The sequence below is a fragment of the Anolis sagrei genome, chromosome X, assembly GCF_037176765.1.
Source record: "Anolis sagrei isolate rAnoSag1 chromosome X, rAnoSag1.mat, whole genome shotgun sequence".
Classification (NCBI taxonomy): Eukaryota; Metazoa; Chordata; class Lepidosauria; order Squamata; family Dactyloidae; genus Anolis; species Anolis sagrei.
In genome coordinates, this window is record NC_090034.1 from 48,981,083 (window position 1) to 48,999,874 (window position 18,792).

The 18,792-nt window shown below is 42.0% G+C and overlaps 2 protein-coding genes across 2 annotated transcripts in view; one reads left to right on the forward strand and one right to left on the reverse strand.

Moving 5' to 3' along the window:
• GGT5 (gamma-glutamyltransferase 5) overlaps nt 1–6,043 on the forward strand; it is a 22,735-nt gene extending 16,692 nt beyond the window's left edge. Inside the window, exons 11-13 of the mRNA XM_060785271.2 lie at nt 160–272; nt 750–860; nt 4,737–6,043. Of these exons, the coding sequence (XP_060641254.2) occupies nt 160–272; nt 750–860; nt 4,737–4,883 (371 nt within the window). The 3' untranslated portion in view covers nt 4,884–6,043. The remainder of the gene's footprint in view (nt 1–159; nt 273–749; nt 861–4,736) is intronic.
• The window catches only part of GGT1 (gamma-glutamyltransferase 1), a 12,843-nt gene continuing 32 nt past the window's right edge, over nt 5,982–18,792 (reverse strand). The window contains exons 1-12 of the mRNA XM_060785272.2: nt 18,611–18,792; nt 14,161–14,288; nt 13,988–14,077; nt 10,296–10,488; nt 9,422–9,579; nt 9,159–9,308; nt 8,364–8,500; nt 8,096–8,280; nt 7,177–7,304; nt 6,946–7,058; nt 6,741–6,854; nt 5,982–6,572 (exon numbers count right to left, since the gene is read on the reverse strand). The exon at nt 18,611–18,792 is cut by the window's right edge and continues 32 nt beyond it. Coding sequence (XP_060641255.2) covers nt 6,429–6,572; nt 6,741–6,854; nt 6,946–7,058; nt 7,177–7,304; nt 8,096–8,280; nt 8,364–8,500; nt 9,159–9,308; nt 9,422–9,579; nt 10,296–10,488; nt 13,988–14,077; nt 14,161–14,288; nt 18,611–18,789 — 1,719 coding nt within the window. The 5' untranslated portion in view covers nt 18,790–18,792 and the 3' untranslated portion in view covers nt 5,982–6,428. The remainder of the gene's footprint in view (nt 6,573–6,740; nt 6,855–6,945; nt 7,059–7,176; nt 7,305–8,095; nt 8,281–8,363; nt 8,501–9,158; nt 9,309–9,421; nt 9,580–10,295; nt 10,489–13,987; nt 14,078–14,160; nt 14,289–18,610) is intronic.

An 18,792-nucleotide genomic window follows, 5' to 3' on the forward strand; every position in this document is an offset into this window, starting at 1 on the left:
TTGAATACATGCAATTTAGCTGAAGTGTCAGTTGAGGGAATGGCTCTCAATTATTTGGACCAAAAAATATTCAGATTTAATTTCTTGAAATTCCTTTTCATAATTTGATTTTTTAAATTTTTATCCTTATTTTTGGGGCTCTTTCTTTTCCCAATCCAGACGAGATGCCTCCTTCATCGATGGTTCCTTCAATTCTTCTTTCCAAAGACCAAAAGGCAAAGTTGATTATTGGTGGATCGGGAGGGACGCTAATTATTCCCGCTGTTGCCCAGGTAAATTAACAAATTCTATCAATCTGTTAACTGAATTAAATTCAGTTCATATCCTTCTCCATCAAAATATATTATCCAACAACCGTAACAATCAAGATGGATTGAGCATTGAGAAATCCAAGATCTGAAATGTCCCAAAATCCAAAATTCTCCAAAATCTGAAATATTCAAAGATATTGTGAAATGATCCGAAATCGAGAATGTATAATCCTCCGAAATCTGAAATGCTCCAAAAGCCAAAATATCCCCAAATTTCAAATCTTGAATGCGCGAAAATCCCAAAATCGGAAATTTTCCAAATTCAGAAATTCAAAATTCCCCGAAATCCAAATTGCTCCAAATTTAAAACCCTCAAGTGTAAAGTCTGAAACTGCTCACAGTCCTAAAATGGAAATGCTTAAAAAATAATAATCTGAAATCTGATTGTATTGATTGATTATTGATTAATTGATTCTGATTTTTTGTTTTTGTTTTTAGGCCATTGCGAACAAGTTATGGTTGGGGTACAATTTGGATGCTGCGATTGAGGCACCAATCCTTTATGCCAACAAGAATAATTCCATCAAAGTGGAGTCAAATTTTGATAAGGTAAGCCATAATTAGGATGGGAAATGTATGCAAAAAATATGCACATGAGATATGAAAACGTCCCTTCCCTCCAAAATCTTTGCTTTTTCCCCCAATCAAAGTGGAGCTGAATTTTGACCAGGTGAGCCCTTGATCAGGATGAGGAAATTTATAGAAAAAGTATGCAAATCAAATATGCAATTTTTTCTTTTAATTTTATTGTAATGTAATTAATTTTAATTTCATTTTGGTTTCATTTTAACTAGAATTTAATTTTAATTTATTTCCATTTCGTTTGAACTTTAATTTAATTTTAATTTATTTCTATTTCATTTGAACTTTAATTTAATTTACTTTTAATTTAATTTTAAATTTCATTTCATTCTAATTGAATTGAATTTCTATTTTTTTCCTTATTTTTCCCATCAAAGTAAAGCCAAACTTTAACCAGGTGAGCCCTTATTAGGACAGGGAAATGAAAAAATATGCAAATATGCCTGTGATGGAGAGTGTGGTGGGGAGGGGGGGGGGAGGGGGAGGGGGGATGCTGGCAAGAAAGTAATCTTATAGCTCACAACGGCGGCATGGAGGGGGGGAGGTGTTCCACTAGCCGAGGGGTCCCCATAGAGGTCGTGGTGGGAAGGAGGAGATGCGGGAGAAGGAGACCTCGAATTCGGCCTAATTCGGACCGCTTCTCTAAATTAACTATCCCCAATAGGTCTCCTAAGGTAACTTGGTGTAACCAGGTGAGCGGGCCCTCTGGCTTGAAGGTGGTGTTGTTGAACGCCAGGTCTGTCAACGGAAAAACAACTTGGATTCAGGACTTAATCCTGGAGGAACGGGCAGATCTGGCGTGCATCACGGAGACCTGGTTGGATGAAGCGGGGGGCGTAAATCTCTCCCAGCTTTGTCCTCCAGGTTTCTCCGTGCAACACCAACCAAGAGCCGGAGGACGGGGAGGCGGGGTCGCAGTGGTCTATAGAGATACCATCCATCTAACCAGGAGCCCCATCCCGCAGACCACAAATTTTGAATGCGTCCACCTGAGGGTGGGTGACCGGGACAGAATAGGGATTCTGCTAGTGTACCGTCCACCTCGCTGCACTACAGTCTCCCTACCTGAGCTAGCGGGGGTGGTCTCGAGCCTGGCGGTGGAGTCCCAACGGCTCCTTGTGCTGGGGGACTTCAACATCCACGCCGAGGCAACCCTCACAGGTGCAGCTCAGGACTTCATGTCCGCCATGGCAACCATGGGGCTGTCCCAACAAATAACTGGCCCCACCCACTGTGCTGGACACACATTGGACTTGGTTTTCTGCCAGGGATGGGAGCAGGGTGGCGGTGTGGAGGAGTTGTCCATCTCTCCGTTGCCGTGGTCCGACCACTTCCTGATTAGATTTAGGCTTACTGCGCCCCCTAACCTCCGCAAGGGTGGAGGACCCATTAAGATGGTCCGCCCCAGGAGGCTAATGGATCCGAACGGATTCCTGACGGCTCTTGGGGAGTTTCCCGCCGCCGCGGTAGGCGACAATGTCGAGGCCTTGGTCGCTCTCTGGAATGGGGAGATGACCAGGGCTATTGACATGATCGCTCCGGAACGTCCCCTCTCAAGTAACCGAGCTAAACCAGCTCCTTGGTTCACCGAGGAGCTGGCAGCGATGAAGCGAAGGAAGAGGGTTCTAGAGAGCGTGTGGCGATCGGACCCAAGCGAGTCAAACCGAGCACGGTTTGTGTCCTTTTTGAGGGCATACGCCGCGGCAATAAAAGCCGCAAAGAAAACTTTCTTTGCGGCCACTATTGCGTCTGCAAAGAACCGTCCGGCGGAGTTGTTCCGGGTTGTCAGAGGTCTTTTAACTCCCCCTACCGGTGGGAGCCCTGACAACTCGGCAACGCGCTGTGAAGCATTTGCTCGGTTCTTTGCAGACAAAGTCGCTTTGATCCGTTCCGGGCTGGACGCCACTTTAGATGCAGTCTCCGTGGATGTGACACAAGCACCTGCTTGTCAGATTTTGTTGGATTCTTTTCAGTTTGTGAAACCCGAGGATGTGGACAAGGTACTTGGAGGGATGAGACCCACCACGTCCATCCTAGACCCCTGCCCATCCTGGCTTCTTAAGGAGGCCAGAGGGGGATTGGCCGAGTGGGTAACGGTGGTGGTTAACGCCTCCCTTCGGGAAGGCAAGATTCCAGCGAGCCTAAAACAGGCTGTTATAAAGCCGCTGTTGAAGAAACCATCACTTGACCCCACTAAATTGGACAACTTTCGGCCTGTTTCCAATCTTCCCTTTTTGGGCAAAGTCATGGAAAGCGTGGTGGCCTCACAACTCCAGGTATTCTTGAGAGACACGGATTATCTGGATCCGGCACAGTCTGGTTTCAGACCGGGGCATGGTACCGAGACGGTCTTGGTCGCCTTAGTGGATGATCTCCGTCGGGAGCTAGACAGGGGGAGTGTGTCCCTGTTGGTGCTCCTGGACCTCTCAGCGGCCTTCGATACCGTCGACCACGGTATTCTTCTGGGGCGCCTTGCAGAGATGGGCCTCGGGGGCACTGCTCTGCAGTGGCTCCGATCATTTCTGGAGGGTCGTACCCAGAAGGTGTTGTTGGGGGACTCCTGTTCAACGCCGCAGCCGTTGACCTGTGGCGTTCCTCAGGGTTCCATCTTGTCCCCCTTGCTGTTTAACATCTACATGAAGCCGCTGGGTGAGATCATCCGGAGTTTCGGGGTGCGGTGTCACCTGTACGCAGATGACGTCCAACTCTGTCACTCCTTCCCACCTGCTACTAAGGAGGCCGTCGAAGTCCTGAACCGGTGCCTGGCCGCTGTAATGGTCTGGATGAGGGCGAACAAACTGAAATTAAATCCAGACAAGACAGAGGTACTCCTGGTCAGTCGCAAGGCCGAACAGGGTATAGGGTTACAGCCTGTGCTGGACGGGGTCGCACTCCCCTTGAAGGCGCAGGTTCGCAGCTTGGGTGTGACCCTGGACTCATCGCTGAGCCTGGAGCCCCAGGTTTCAGCGGTGACCAGGGGAGCATTTGCACAGCTTAGGCTCGTGCGCCAGCTGCGCCCGTATCTTGGGAAGTCTGACTTGGCCACGGTGGTACACGCTTTGGTCACATCCCGCCTCGACTACTGCAACGCTCTCTACGTGGGGCTGCCCTTGAAGACGGTCCGGAAGCTCCAGCTAGTCCAGCGCGCGGCAGCCATGTTGTTAACGGGAGCTGGAAGCAGAGAGCATACAACGCCTCTGCTGTCCCAGCTCCACTGGCTGCCGATTTGCTACCGGGCCCAATTTAAGGTGCTGGTGTTATCCTACAAAGCCCTAAACGGTTCCGGCCCAAAATACCTTGCAGACCGCATCTCGGCCTACGAGCCCACGAGGGCCTTGAGGTCATCCGGGGAGGCCCTTCTCTCGGTCCCGCCGGCCTCACAGGCACGTCTGGCGGGGACGAGAGAGCGGGCCTTCTCGGTGGTGGCCCCCCGGCTGTGGAACACCCTCCCTGCTGAAGTTAGACAGGCGCCCTCCTTGATGGCCTTTCGTAGGGGCCTGAAAACATGGCTCTTCGAGCAGGCCTTCGACTGAGTGCATTGAATGACCATGGACTGAACTAGGACTGTGAATTTTGGCTATGACCCCAGGACTTGACGAAGCGGTTTTTTAGCATAAGTATATGTTATGTTGTATTGTCTGGTCTGTATCGTCTCGGCTTTTTGTACACTGTCTCTTTTTGTTGTTGTGAACCGCCCCGAGTCGCCCTCGGGCTGAGAGGGGCGGTCAATAAATGCAATAAATAAATAAATAAATAAATAAATAATAAATAAATAAGATAAGCACATTACATCCTTCATAATAATGCTGTCCCCCCCTTATTTTCTGATTATTTTCCCCATAGGAAACCATTGCTTTCCTACGTGACAAGGGCCATACCGTCGAGGTAAATAAATTCATGCTGAATGTCGTTCAAGGCATTTCCAAGGACGGGTCTTGCCTTTTCCCCTATTCAGACCTCAGGAAGAATGGAGAAGCTTCTGGATACTGAGATTTTGTTTTTATTATGATTAATTATTATTTTTGAACCTCAGATCCTGAAAATTTGCATGTGAAGAATGCGAGCGGTGCCAAAGCAATTACCAAATGCAGACAATTACCTCTATTTTGAAATATATATAGATATAGATTGACAGAAAGAGAGACAATTATGGCTTTTATTGTCCTATGGGATTTGTAGTTCGGACCTGTGCTTTCTTTAAAAAGGAACGATAGGATTTGTAGTTCGTATGGGAATACATGAGAGTGGATATGTCTTATTTTGGGATTTGTATTTTGGTAAAATTAGCCAGAAATCGTGCCTTAAATGGACCATGGGATGTGTAGTTTGGATGGGAATACATGAGAGTGGATGTATGCCTTAAAGGCATACAGGAATAGACCAGAGCAAATTTGTAGTACGGCAAACTTGTAGCATGGCTATGCCTTAAAGGGAACAGACCAGAGTGAATATGTCTTATCTTGTAACTCAGAGTTTGGCAAAATTAGACCTGACTTGATGGCACTATGGGATTTGTAGTTTGATGAGACTAGAACAGAACAACAGCCCTTTAAAGGCGAGCTTGGAATTTATAGTTGTGGTGGGGATATGCTGAGAAAATGTACTCTGTAGCTCCTCAATAATATTATAGCAGCCTTGGGATGTGTAGTTTGCTTTTTCTAGCTAGGAATTGTTTCGGGAGTTGCCACACTGTGAAGTCTATAGTAAGCAATGTTTTCTTGTGTTGTGTTGCATTTTTATGTTATGTAAATGAGCAACCACTTAATACCTGGAATAATGTGATTTTTACCAATTGAATATATATATATATATATATATATATATATATATATATATATGCTGTCTGTAAGAGAATTATCTATATATCTATAATATATACACAAACTCTATTTCTGTCCTAGAGCCCAGTTTCTTGCTTAAATTTTAATAAATGCATCGCAATTATAATTTTTATAACGGCATTATAAAATTGTAATTGGATATCAGAGTTTTCGGATAATATGGGTATTTCTACCTTGTGAGTCTGAAATCAATTTCCAATAAGACTCGTAAAAATACAGCATATGGATTATATGCAAATTAGATGCATACATTGTTTATATGCAAATAGATGCAAAATGAGGAATAAAAATTTGAGGTGATCGCCCGCATTCACCATGAAGTATGCTAATTATTTATCAGTCCAAAATCAATTTCCCACACAAGTCGTAAAAAAACGGTGCATTCATTATATGCAAATGAGATGTAAAACGAGGGTCCCATTTGGGTTTTGGGGGTGAGAGATCATCGTTCGCACTTGCCATTAAGTAACACTTATGAGTCTGAAAGTAAATTCCAATAGGACTCATAAAAAATGGAATGCTGATTATATGCCTATGAGTTGGAGGATGGGTTACTATGAATAGTTGCTCCTCTTTATGGGAAATTCGAGGATAACAGACGGTCGCTCACATTTGCTGCTGAGCACGCTTGTCATTGGTGGGTCCGATAGTAATTTCCAATATGACAAATTATGCAAATGAGGTGAAATATTAATTAATATCCTGCTGGGTATCCGCCTTTCCGGGAATCCGAGGCTGCGGCCCACCCATGTAGCGTCCGCAAGATGGCCTGCACCACCGCTCCGCGTTGAGTTCGGGTGATTTCGTGTTTCCTTTTCCTTAGCTCGTCTTCCAGACCCTAATTAATGAGAAAGGAAGGAAATTAATCAATTAATGGGGGGGGGGGAACAGCAATGACAGACAAATTATGGTTACACTCATATTCATGGGAACTACGGTTTTGTGTTATGTTGTGTTATGGGACACGGGAAAATGACTTTTCCACGAACAGGAGTTGCATCCTGACCTTTGACACCACTTCCTCCAAGACAGTGACTGGCGGCAAGAGTTGGTTGTGAAAACGGGGTTCTTCCACAGCACCCTTCACGTCGTATCCCAACCATAACGAGTTCATGATCGCCTTGAAATAACGAGAAAAGAAGTCGCAAATTGATCCCTCGTCCCTGTCATCTGTCCTGGTTTTCAGTCCGACCTGCTTTTGGAAGACTCACCAATGCAGTGGCGGTGGTGATTTTAGTACCTCCGGAGGCACCAACCACCATCTTGACCTGGTTTTCCTTGTCCACCAATATGGTCGGACACATCGAGGAAAATGGATGCTTCCCTAAGAGGGAGAGAGAATAGGGAGTTCGGACTCGTTTCAGGAACAGACGTCCCTCATATTGTTCTTATTTGTTCTGTGAGATCAGGGTTGGACTACAACTCCCATCCTTGGTGTTTACCTGGGGAGATGAAGTTGGCGACAGAGGGGGACACCCCAAAACCATTGACAAGGTATGGGGAGCTGAAGTCATCCATCTCATCGTTAAAGATGATCCCGCTCACATTGGAACGGACCTCAGAGCCAAAACTAGAAGAAGGGGAAAAAACAAGATAATGACAGTAAGATTGTATAGTATGATATCCATTATGGGTTTCAGTCTACATTGTCTTGGACTAGTAGGACGAGAAACTACTTACTATATCTCCCCAATATAGGAAGATATAGTAAGTAAGCTTTAGAGTTTGGACTAGAACTTGCAGTGAATTTAAGATATAGATAGATAGATAGATAGGGAAATAAACAGCGTAAATTTTGGACTAGAACCCGGAAGAGATTTGAGATTTATTATGTTAAAACGAGGAGACACAGTCAGCTTGAAGTTCAGACTAGAACCTGAAGTGGATTCGAGAAGTATGTCATCCCAATATAGGAAGGCACAGTAAGGAAGCTTAAAGTTCACACTAGAACTCAGAGAGGGTTCAATACATATTATGCCAATAAACAGGAAGCCAATACTAAAACCAGTTCCGGATGCAAAACATATCCCAAAATGGGGAAATACACAAATTCAATACATATTATCCCCAAAGAAGGAAATATATTAAGCACAAACTTAGGACTAGAATCCGGAATGGAGTCAATGCATATTATGCCAATTCTCCATTGGGATATAATGTGTCCTACAGATACAGAAATAATAACAACATATTCTTATATTGGGAGGCATATTATCTCAACACAGTAATTAAATGTAAAGTCTGGACCAGAACCCAGAATGGATTCAATACCTACATGTCATTATAACATGTATCAAATCCGTTTTAGGTTCTAATCTGAACTTTAAGATGAAAGTTCGGACTAGAACCCAGAGCGCATACTATTGGTTGATTGTGCTGGTGGCGGATACGGCGCTGCCATCAGCGGCTGTGACGGAGACATGAGAGGTACCAGCGCTTTCTGGCATGTAGTATTCCGGCTCGTAGTAGCTGATATTGTGCGTGACGTTGGTGATTTTGACCCGTAGGCTCTCCGCAAACAATTCCGAGGTCATGTTCTGTGTCACCTGGATTTACAAGAGATACAGTAATTTTTATTTTGAGGTTATTGCTAATAATAATAATTATTACACCGTTTTCCAAAACGAACCCCAGTGACGTCAACAAAGCGGGGGTCTCCCAGGAGGGTCCTCTTGGCAAAAGCAAAGCGGAAGGCCTCCAAGATCTGGTGGGAGGTCAGGCCCTTCGCCTCCAGGGTTGCCACAGCATCAGAAGTGAAATTGTATCCTGATGACAGAAAAGATTAACGGCATCAGGAAAGGTGTTTCCAATTAGGAAATATCTTTCTTCTATAAATACAAATATTTTTTTGAATATAAACAGACTAACAAACATGGTTAAAAATGATAAATATTTTCTTGGATAAAAACAGAATGACTTTCTCATATAAGCATAAAGATTATTTTTTGGATATAAAAATGGACTAACAAACATGGATGAAAATCAGAGATATTTTCTCGTATAAAAACTAATATTTTCTCAGATAAAAACAAGACATTTTCTTGGATAAAAATGAGAGACATTTTCTTGTATAAAAACAGAATGACTTTCTCATATAAACACAATGATACTTTTTTTGTATAAAAATGTCATTGGGAGTGAAATTGTATCCCGATGAGGAAAAAAATAATCGATTAGTTTCATTAATGCATTTGCAATGAGGGTATTTCCCTTGAACAAAAAGAAAGAGAAATATTTTCTCATAGAAAAAGGTGGGATATTTTCTCATATATTTTCACAATGAAAATAAAGATATGTTTTCTTCTATAAAAACAAATATTTCCTCCTTGGATAAAAAACAAATGGATTTTCTCAGCTAGAAACACAAAAAAGCTTTCTTGGTTAAAAATAGGAGGAATTTCTTGGACACAAAGTCTGGAGTTACCTTTTAAGATGTTGAGGATCAAGGCCAAGACGGCTCCGCTCAATGGGGCTCCAGGGGTAAACATGGTGAACTCCCCGAGTGTAATGTTCAATGGGTTTTCATCCAGAATGGCTTGGTAGTCCCTCAGATCTTCCAGGGAAAGGATCCCTCCTGAAATCAAAAGACCAAAAAGATGAGGTCCTGGAAGGTTCTGGAAGGTTCCAGAAAGTTCCATAATTTGTCGCTGCTGCCTTTGCAAGAACCTATCCTCCCTCCTCACTCACCTGCTTCTTGGACATCCGAAACAATTTGTTTGGCTAAACTTCCTGTGTAAAAGGCATCTGGTCCCTCGTTGGCAAGAGTCTCGTAAGTCACAGCTAATTTGGGAAACTTGAGGATCTCGTTTTCCCGAAGGACTTTCCCTTCTTTGCAGAAAACTTCACTGGAGAACAGAAGAGGAGGAAGAGAATAGTCAGTTACGCTTCTTTTCTCCAGAACAGAGAGCAATTTTGTAATTTTGTGTAAAAAAATGTATTTTTTAAAAAAAATTGTATGTTCCTAAACCTTTTCAAGCATTTTTGAAAAATTTTGAATTTTTCAATTTTAATCAAATTAATCGAACTTCTCCCCCAAATTAAAATGGAATTTTCCAAAACTTTTCTAAAAATTAAATTTATCAATTTCCTAAGTTTTTTTATAATTCATTTTCCCCTCAATTTTGAACCATTTCCTTTTAAGAAATTTTTGAAAAAAATACAAAACACATTGACTTTTTCAAAAAAAATTTGTATACAATTTGAATTTTGATTGATTTCCTGATTTTAATTTTTTTAAAAAAACCTCTGAACACATTGACTTTTTTCAAAATGTTTCTAAAGGAATAAAATTTTCAAACATTTGCTAAGCATTTTAAATGATTTCAAAATTACTTATTAAACGTTGATTTATTTTTTCCAAAAGATATCTTTAAAATTAGCATTTATATTTTCAATATGTATTTTTTTTAAAACATCTCCCCCCGCCCCCCAAATTCCTATAATGGTCCAGGATGGAGGCCAGTAATAAGTTTCAAAAGTGATCAATATTAATTGTCGAATTTGTCAATTTTACAACTGAATATTAACGGATATGTCTGGATCCCATCATCCACAAACTCACCAGAGTGATGGGTTGCTTTCGATGGAGATTTTGCGGGAGGCCAGAGCTGCTCCCAGTCCTTTCCCAATGGGAAATCCTTCCTTGGCTAGTTTGATACTTGGAAGAAACAACTCCTTCCAAGGGAGTTTGCCATGGCGTTGGTGCGCCATTTGGTAACCACGGATTTCGCCTGGAACAGCGACCGATAGCCCTCCTGGGAATAAATTAGTTTTTATTATTATATTTAAATAATAAAAGAAAGGTAAAGGTTTTCCCTTGACATGAAGTCTAATCATGTCTGACTCTGGGGAGTGGTGCTCATCTCCATTTCTAAGCCGAGGAACCGGCATTGTCCATAGACACCTCCTAGTTCATGTGGCCAGCATGACTGCATGAAGTGCCATTACCTTCACACTGAAATGGTAACTATTGATCTACTCACATTTGCACGTTTGCGAACTGCTAGGTTGGCAGAAGCTGGGACTAACAGCAGGAGCTCACCATGCTCCTCGGATTCAAACCGCCAACCTTTTGGTCAGCAAGTTCAGCAGCTCAGTGGTTTAACCCCCTGCGCCACCAGGTATTACATAAATTTTATGTAATATTTAAATAGTATTACATAGAAATTAAAAGTATTCAATTAAACGTATTCATTGAGAAACATTAAACAGAAATATCAAATCAAATTTTAAAAACTAAAATATCAAATTAAATCCACAACATCAAATTTTAAAATTAAATAATATTAATATTAAAAATGTTAAATTAAGTTTAAATATTAAAATAAAAATATTAAATCATTTGATCGAGAAGATACATTTATGGAGAATGTAAGGGATCAAAAACATCATTGAAGAAGGACGAACTGATTATCTGCCAAGCTGAGATTTCACTAAACTAGGTTAAAAAAAGAAAATGATCTTCAAAATCCAAAATGTTATTTCGCAAATTTTACATTTTAATAAAAAATAAATAAAAACACTTATTATTTCAGTTCAAATCTTAATTTGTAAACATATAATTGCTTTTTAAAAAAGATTAAACAAATAAAAACTATTACTTAAATTAGAAATGTTACATTTAAAAATAAATACATCTGTTATTTAACTTTGCAAACATTATGGAATAAATTATTATTTTAATTCACAAATCTTACTTTGTATTAGATTTATTTTTGCTATTATATTTCAATAATCTATACAAATAATAAAAGTGAAAATGTGGACAAATTGAATTGAATGAAAATTTGTATGTGTGTATGTGGCAGAGGTGTTCACTTACACAGACAGCCTCCCACCTCCACAAACAGCTTTAACCCACAGTGCTGAAGAGCCACCAAAAGCCCTCCCTCCAAGGACATTACAGGTTACAGCAGACGCCGCAAACATGTAGTCCAAACCTGCCAATGTCCTCCCCAAAACCAAACTGCCCAACACCCAAGTTTAGGGACAATTTCATCCTAGATGTTCTGTTTTTCCTCCAGAATGGACATCCCAGGGTTCCTTACTCTTTCCATTGCTGTGGATTTTGCATGACCCAGCCCACTACCGCTCCCTTAACCCTTTCCTACCCTTTTCTATGGCACACAGCAAACAGGAATTGATCAGCAACTGAACAAGAGGTTTGGGAAGAATTCACCATGATTTCTACGTTGTGGTTCACCTACATCTAGAGCACTGTGAACCCAACCAACAATGGATCTGGACCACACTTGCTACGGATGATGGGATTTCACCCACTTCCACAGACCACTGCAACCCCCATGAATGACGGGCCTAGACCAAACTTGCCACACAGACCCCCCCATGACCCACTTTACGTCCTGGTGCGGTTTGGGGAAGGATGGACCACTAATTATGGGATGTGCAGTACTTTCACTCACTTCCTGAGACTTCTGTGACTCCCATGAATGATGGGCCTGGACCAAACTCGCCACACAGACTCCCCATAACATACTTTACATTCTAGTAGGTTTTGGGAGAGGATGGACTAGGGACGATGGGAAGTGGAGTATCTTCACTCATTTCCAGAAACCACTGCGACCTGCATGAATTATGCACCTAGACCAAATCTGACACACAGATTCCCTATGATGCACTTTCGGTCCTGGTGAGAGTTGGGGGAGGATGGACCACGGACGATGGGATCTGCAGTATCTTCACCCACTTCCACAGTCCACTGCAACCCCCACGAATGATGGACCTGGACCAAACTTGGGACATAAAACCTCCATAACCAACAGAACATACTGGAGGGGTTTGGGGAACTGACCCATCCGTGTGGGAGTTGTAGTTCACCCCAGAACATGCTGAACCCATCAATGACGGGTCTGGACCACACTTTGAACACAGAACCCTGGTGACCAACAGAATACATTGGATGTGTTTGTGGGAGGACTGACCTACCCGCATGGGAGTTGTAGTTCACACTGCACCCAGAGCACTCTGAATCCCACCAGTGACAGACCTGGACCAAACTTCGAACACAGGACCCTGGTGACCAACTCAACATACTGGAGGTGTTTGTGGGGGGATCGACCTACCCACATGGAAGTAGTAGTTTACCCTGCACCCAGAGGTCATTCCAAAGCCCCCAATGGATCTGGAACACACATGGCACACAGAACCCTGATAGCCAACAGATAGGTTGAGGAGGGAATGATCCACCCGCGTGGGAGTTGTAGTTCACACTGCACCCAGAGCACACAGACCCAGCATACCCATCTGTGAATACAGGCAGTGTCTGGAGGTGATTGTCCTGGGAATCTCTGTAGTTCACCTGCATCCAAAGAGCACTGAATCCAGCCAATGTCTGATCTGGACCAACATGGCAACTGTAAATACTGGCATGGTTTGGGGGTGATTTTCCCTGGCATATGAGAGTTGGAGTTCGCCCTTATTCAGAGAGCACTGAACCCAGCCACTGACAAATCTGAATCACACTCGGCACAAACTCCCAACATGGCCATGGTTTGGGGTGGATTTACCCACGATTCTGGGAATTGTAGTTCACTCACATCATTATGTATTTTCTGCTGGGACTGGGAGCATTCATACACAACAAAATAAAAGACTAGCTTTTTTCTAATAAATAGTGTTACTAACTAACTAAATGATATTACCCAACACCCCAAAACAAACAATTTCTTTTTCAAATAACCCGGACACTGCTGGGTACTCAAGCTAGTACTAAATAAAATTAAAAGTTTTTTTAAAAAATATACATTAAATTAAATCATCAAGACCATTAAATAATAACCTTTAAATAATGTTAAATAATAAAGTATTGTATTTAAAGAATCCATATATTTTAAACGTATTATTTGACAAACTAATACAAATATTTTTTTAATTAAAAAAACTTACTTTGTAAATTTTACATTTAAAAAAATAAATACCTATATTATTTTAAAGTTCAAATCTAGTTTTGCAAACATATAAAAACCTATCAGGAAACATAGTATTATAGAGGTACACAGGAAGATTAGTATTATCCGCTAATGGGAAATTTCAATTAATAAGGATAAATAGGAACAAATATTAAATCAAATGAAAAATACTAAATTTAAAACGACATTAAATTTAAAAACAATCACATTTAAATAACATATTATTTAAAAAATAAACGTAAAATATTATTTTAAAACATTAAATCAAATTAAAAATTAAATACTTTTAAATAATAACATTTAAATAATCTTTTTACGAGTTTACCTTTCAAGGACAATTGTGTGTTGTTTCCAAACATATCCCGAGATGCTCTTTTGGGGGCCACTTCTCTGGCGTTGATGACTTCTGCTTTCCCTGAAACAAATGGGAAAATGACAGTAAGTGCGGGATCGTATAAGAGCTCGTACGTGACAGCATGACAAATGACATCCGCTTACCATCGGTGGTGAAGATGGTGAAGATGACCCCTCCACCGATCCCATTACTTTGCGAATTCATGAGCCCTGTGCAAAGTAGGGCTGCGATGGTGGCGTCAACGGCGGACCCTCCTTTTTGGAGAATGTTCCTAAAGGAAATTATGAAATAAAATTATCTCTAGATGTTTAGATTATAGTTCCCATCATCCTCTGTGAGTTACCCTTCTCAAAACCCACCAGAAGTTTAATTTGGAGAATACAAAATATATGTGATCATGTTTTGTCCCATCCATCAAACCATGGAGGGGCAATCTTGGTACAAACTAACCAACAAATACGATCCATAATAGGTGGGATTCTCATGGCTCTCCAGAAATGTTTGAACTCCATTTCCCATCATCCTCTATGAGTTACCTTGCTCAAAACCCACCAGTATTTTACTTTGGATCATTAAAAGTAAGTATAACACATTTGGTTCCGATCCATCAAAGCATAGAGAAGCCATCTTGATACAAACCAATATGATCCATCCTTGATGGCTCTCCGAACATGTTTAGACTCCATTTCCCATCATCCTCTATGAGATACCTCCTCTCAATTAACCAGGATTTCATTTTGGATCATTAAAAGTAATATCTGCCAAGTTTGGTCCCAATCCATCACTGGTGGGATTCATTTTCTGGATATGTTTGGACTCCATTTCCTATCATCCTTGATGTATTATGCCCCTTCAAACCCAAAAGTATTTTAATTTTGGAGAATACATAATACGTGCAAACATGTTTGGTCTCGATCCAGCAAGCCACACCAGAGCCACCTTAGAACAAACAAATGCACAAACATGTTGTTTTGTTGGTTTTTAGACCGCCAGCCCCACACAGTAATTTTAAGTCAGAAAACAACAAACATGTCTGCTAGGTTTTGGTCCCTGTCTATTGAGCCATGGAGAAGCCTTTGCAGAATGATGATGATGATGATGATGATTGTGGAAAAGAAAAAAGTTTGGATTATTGATGTCGACATAGCAGGTGACAGCCAAATTGACGAAAAACAAGAAGAAAAACTCAACTGTTACCAGGACCTAAAAAACGAACTGAAAAGGCTCTGGCATAAACCAGTACAGGTGGTCCCAGTGGTAATGGGCACACTGAGTGCCGTGCCAAAAGATCTCAGCCGGCATTTGGAAACAATAAACATTAACAAAATCTCGATCTATCAACTGCAAAAGGCCATCTGACTTGGATCTGCGCGCATCATTCGAAAATATATCACACAGTCCCAAATGCTTGGGAAGTGTTTGACTTGTGATTTTGTGATATGAAATCCAGCATATAGATCTCATTTGCTGTGGCATACTGTGTTTTTGTGTCAGTAAAATAATAATAATAATAATAAATACATCTTTTTTTATATCCTGCATTTCTTCCTAAATGGGACCCAAAGTGGCTCACAACATTTTAAAAACAATACAAATCAGCCATAAAAATAACAATAAAACCAACTATAAAGTAAGACATAGATAAATATTTTAAAATCATTTAACAGGTAACAGTTGTTGCAGGAATTTGTTCGTTCAAATAATACACTTCACTTGACTCACTGAAAGTTAGCTTCTCTGTCATTCCAAATTAAATTTCTTCCTTAAAAGCTTGCTTGAACAGGTAGGTCTTCAACTGGTTCTTGAAATATAGCAGGGAAGGAAGGGGCAGTTTTTATCTCAATGGGGAGGGAGTTCCAAAGGGCCGGGGCGGCTACCGAAAAAGCCTCCCTCTCTGTCTCGTCACCACCAATCGTATTTGTGACAGCAGCTCTTCCAGCAGTCACCAGCCAATCCCTCTCCAGTGCCAGAAATACAGCTTAATGGTGTAACATTAGAAATTGTTGACCATTTCCACTACCTTGGCAGCCACAAAAAGTCAACATTGATACTGAAATACAACACTGCCTGAGCTCTGTGAGTGCAGCTTTTTTCCAAATGAAGCAGAGAGTGTTTGAGGACCGGGACATCCATAGGGATACCAAGGTGCTTGTTTATAAAGTTATTGTCCTCCCAACCCTGCTGTACGCCTGCGAGACGTGGACTGTCTACAAAAGTCACATGCAACTCCTGGAACGATTCCATCTGCGCTGCCTCCGGAAAATCCTGCAAATCTCTTGGGAAGACAAGCGGACAAATGTCAGCGTGCTGGAAGAAGCAAAGACCACCAGCATTGAAGCGATGCTCCTCCGCCATCAACTCCGCTGGACTGGCCACGTTATCCAGATGCCTGACTACTGTCTCCCAAAGCAATTGCTGTACTCCGAACTTAAGAATGGAAAATGGAATGTTGGTGGACAGGAAAAGAGATTTAAAGATGGGCTCAAGGCCAACCTTAAAAACTGTGGCATTACACAGAGAACTTGGAAGCCTTGGCCCTTCAGTGCTCCAGCTAGAGGTCAGCTGTGACCAGCAGTGCTGTAGAATTTGAAAAAGCATGAATAGAGGGTGAAAGAAAGAAACGTGCCAAGAGGAAGGCGCATCAAGACAACCCTGACCAGGACCGCCTTACACCTGGAAACCGATGCCTGCGGGAGAAGATGCAGATCTAGAACAGGGCTCCACAGTCACCTATGTACCCACCACCAGTACACCAATCTTGGAAGACAATCCTACTCAGACAAAGAGGGATCGCCTAAGTCAGTATTTGGAAGATTTTCATAATTAGGCAGGTTGGTCAAATAGGTAAGTTGGGCTTGAACCATTTAGGGTTTTATAGGTCAAAACCAGCACCTTGAATCAGGCTGATACATATTGGCATCCACTGTAGGTGCTGTAACGGGGGTGGTACACTCTCTGGGTCCAGCTCCAGTGAGCAACCTGGCTGTAGCTCTTTGGACCAGCTTAAGTTTCCAAGCACTCTTCAGAGGCAGCCCCACGGAGAGTCATCCAGATGGGGTGTGAGTAAGGCATGGACCACCGTGGCCAGATCTGGCTTCTCTAGGAATGGTGCAGTCGGCACACAAATTTAAATGTGCAAAGAATGCTCTCCCAGCCCCCAGGCTGAGTGCCGAGTCCAGGAGGACTCCCCAAACTGTTGACCTGTGTCCTCAGGGGGAGTGTGACCCCATCCAGCACAGGCTGGGTCCCAATCCTTGATCCGCCTTCCGACTAACCAGGAGCACCTCTGTCTTGTCTGGATTTAATTTCAACTTGTTTGTCCTCATCCAGTCCATTACTGATGACAGGCACTGGTTTAGGGTCAGGACAGATTCCTTGGCATTAGGTGAGGAGTAGTAGAGCTGGGTGTCATCCAGATATAGGTGGCAGCACATTCCAAAAGTCAGGATGACCGCTCCCAGCGGTTTCATGTCTATGTGAAACAGCATGGGGGATGCCATGACAAACGGTATTGAAGGCCACTGAGAGGTCCAGGAGAACCAACCGGGACATATTCCCCCTGTCCAGAGGTGGCCCTAGGTAATTTTCAACGGTAAGCAAACAGTATTTTGGCACCCCCCTCCCCAACCAATCACTGATATATATTTTCTGTTTGTCGTGGGAGTTCTGTGTGCCATATTTGGTTCAATTCCATCATTGGTGGAGTTCAGAATGCTCTTTGATTGTAGGTGAACTATACATCCCAGTAACTAGAACTCGCATATGTCAAGGTCTATTTTCCCCCAAGAGCGCCTCAAGAGCGCCCCTGGGCAATATCAACTATACTGCAAATGCTTACTTTGCGTAATGGGTTGAGCCACCCCTGCCCCTGTCCAGCTCTCTTTAGAGATCATCCACCAAGGCAATCAATGCCATCTCTGTTCCATAGCCCGGCCTGAAACCAGACTGAAATGGCTCTAAATACAAACAAATATACTTAATTTGGAATATTTAATTTGGAATGACAGGAAGGCTAATATTCAGTGAGTCGAGTGAAGTTTATCATCTGAGTTGATGAATTCCCGCAACAATTGTATTTGTGAAATTATTTTAAAATGTTTATTTATGCTTTACTGTAGTTTGGTTTATTGTTTATTACTATACTAGCCGTCCCCTGCCATGCGCTGCTGTGGCCCAATCTGTGTATATGTGTTTTGTGTGTGTATATTTGTGTATATGTGTGTTTGCGTATATATATGTGGTTTTGCGTATGCATTATAATGTAATTTTTGTTTTTTGGCTTTCTAAGTCTCTTTTGCTGTGTTTTTCAGTGTATTTATGAGTGATGTTCACTCATTGGCCTGATAGGTATACATTGTGTCCAAATTTGGTGTCAATTCGTCCAGTGGTTTTTGAGTTATGTTAATCAGACAAATGAACATTACATCTTTATTTATATAGATGTATGGTCGATTTGTATTGTTTTAAAAAGTTGTGAGCTGCTTTGGGTCCTGTTTAGGGAGAAAAATGGGATACAAATAAAGATTTGTTATTATAATAAGATTATATACGGACATGATTTGAATCTCATTATATATATGCATAATTACAGACCGGCCAATCTCGGAGCAAGGGCCGGCATCCGCAGCAACAGCGCCATTCTTGTAGATGTGTTTCTCTTCAGTCCGCGGTCCATCCGTTCTGGATCGCAGTCCGAAGTAGAGGCCGAGGGAAAGGAAGAGGAGCAGAAGGAGAGCCGTTAAAAGGCCAACCGTCCACAATTTGACCTTCATTTC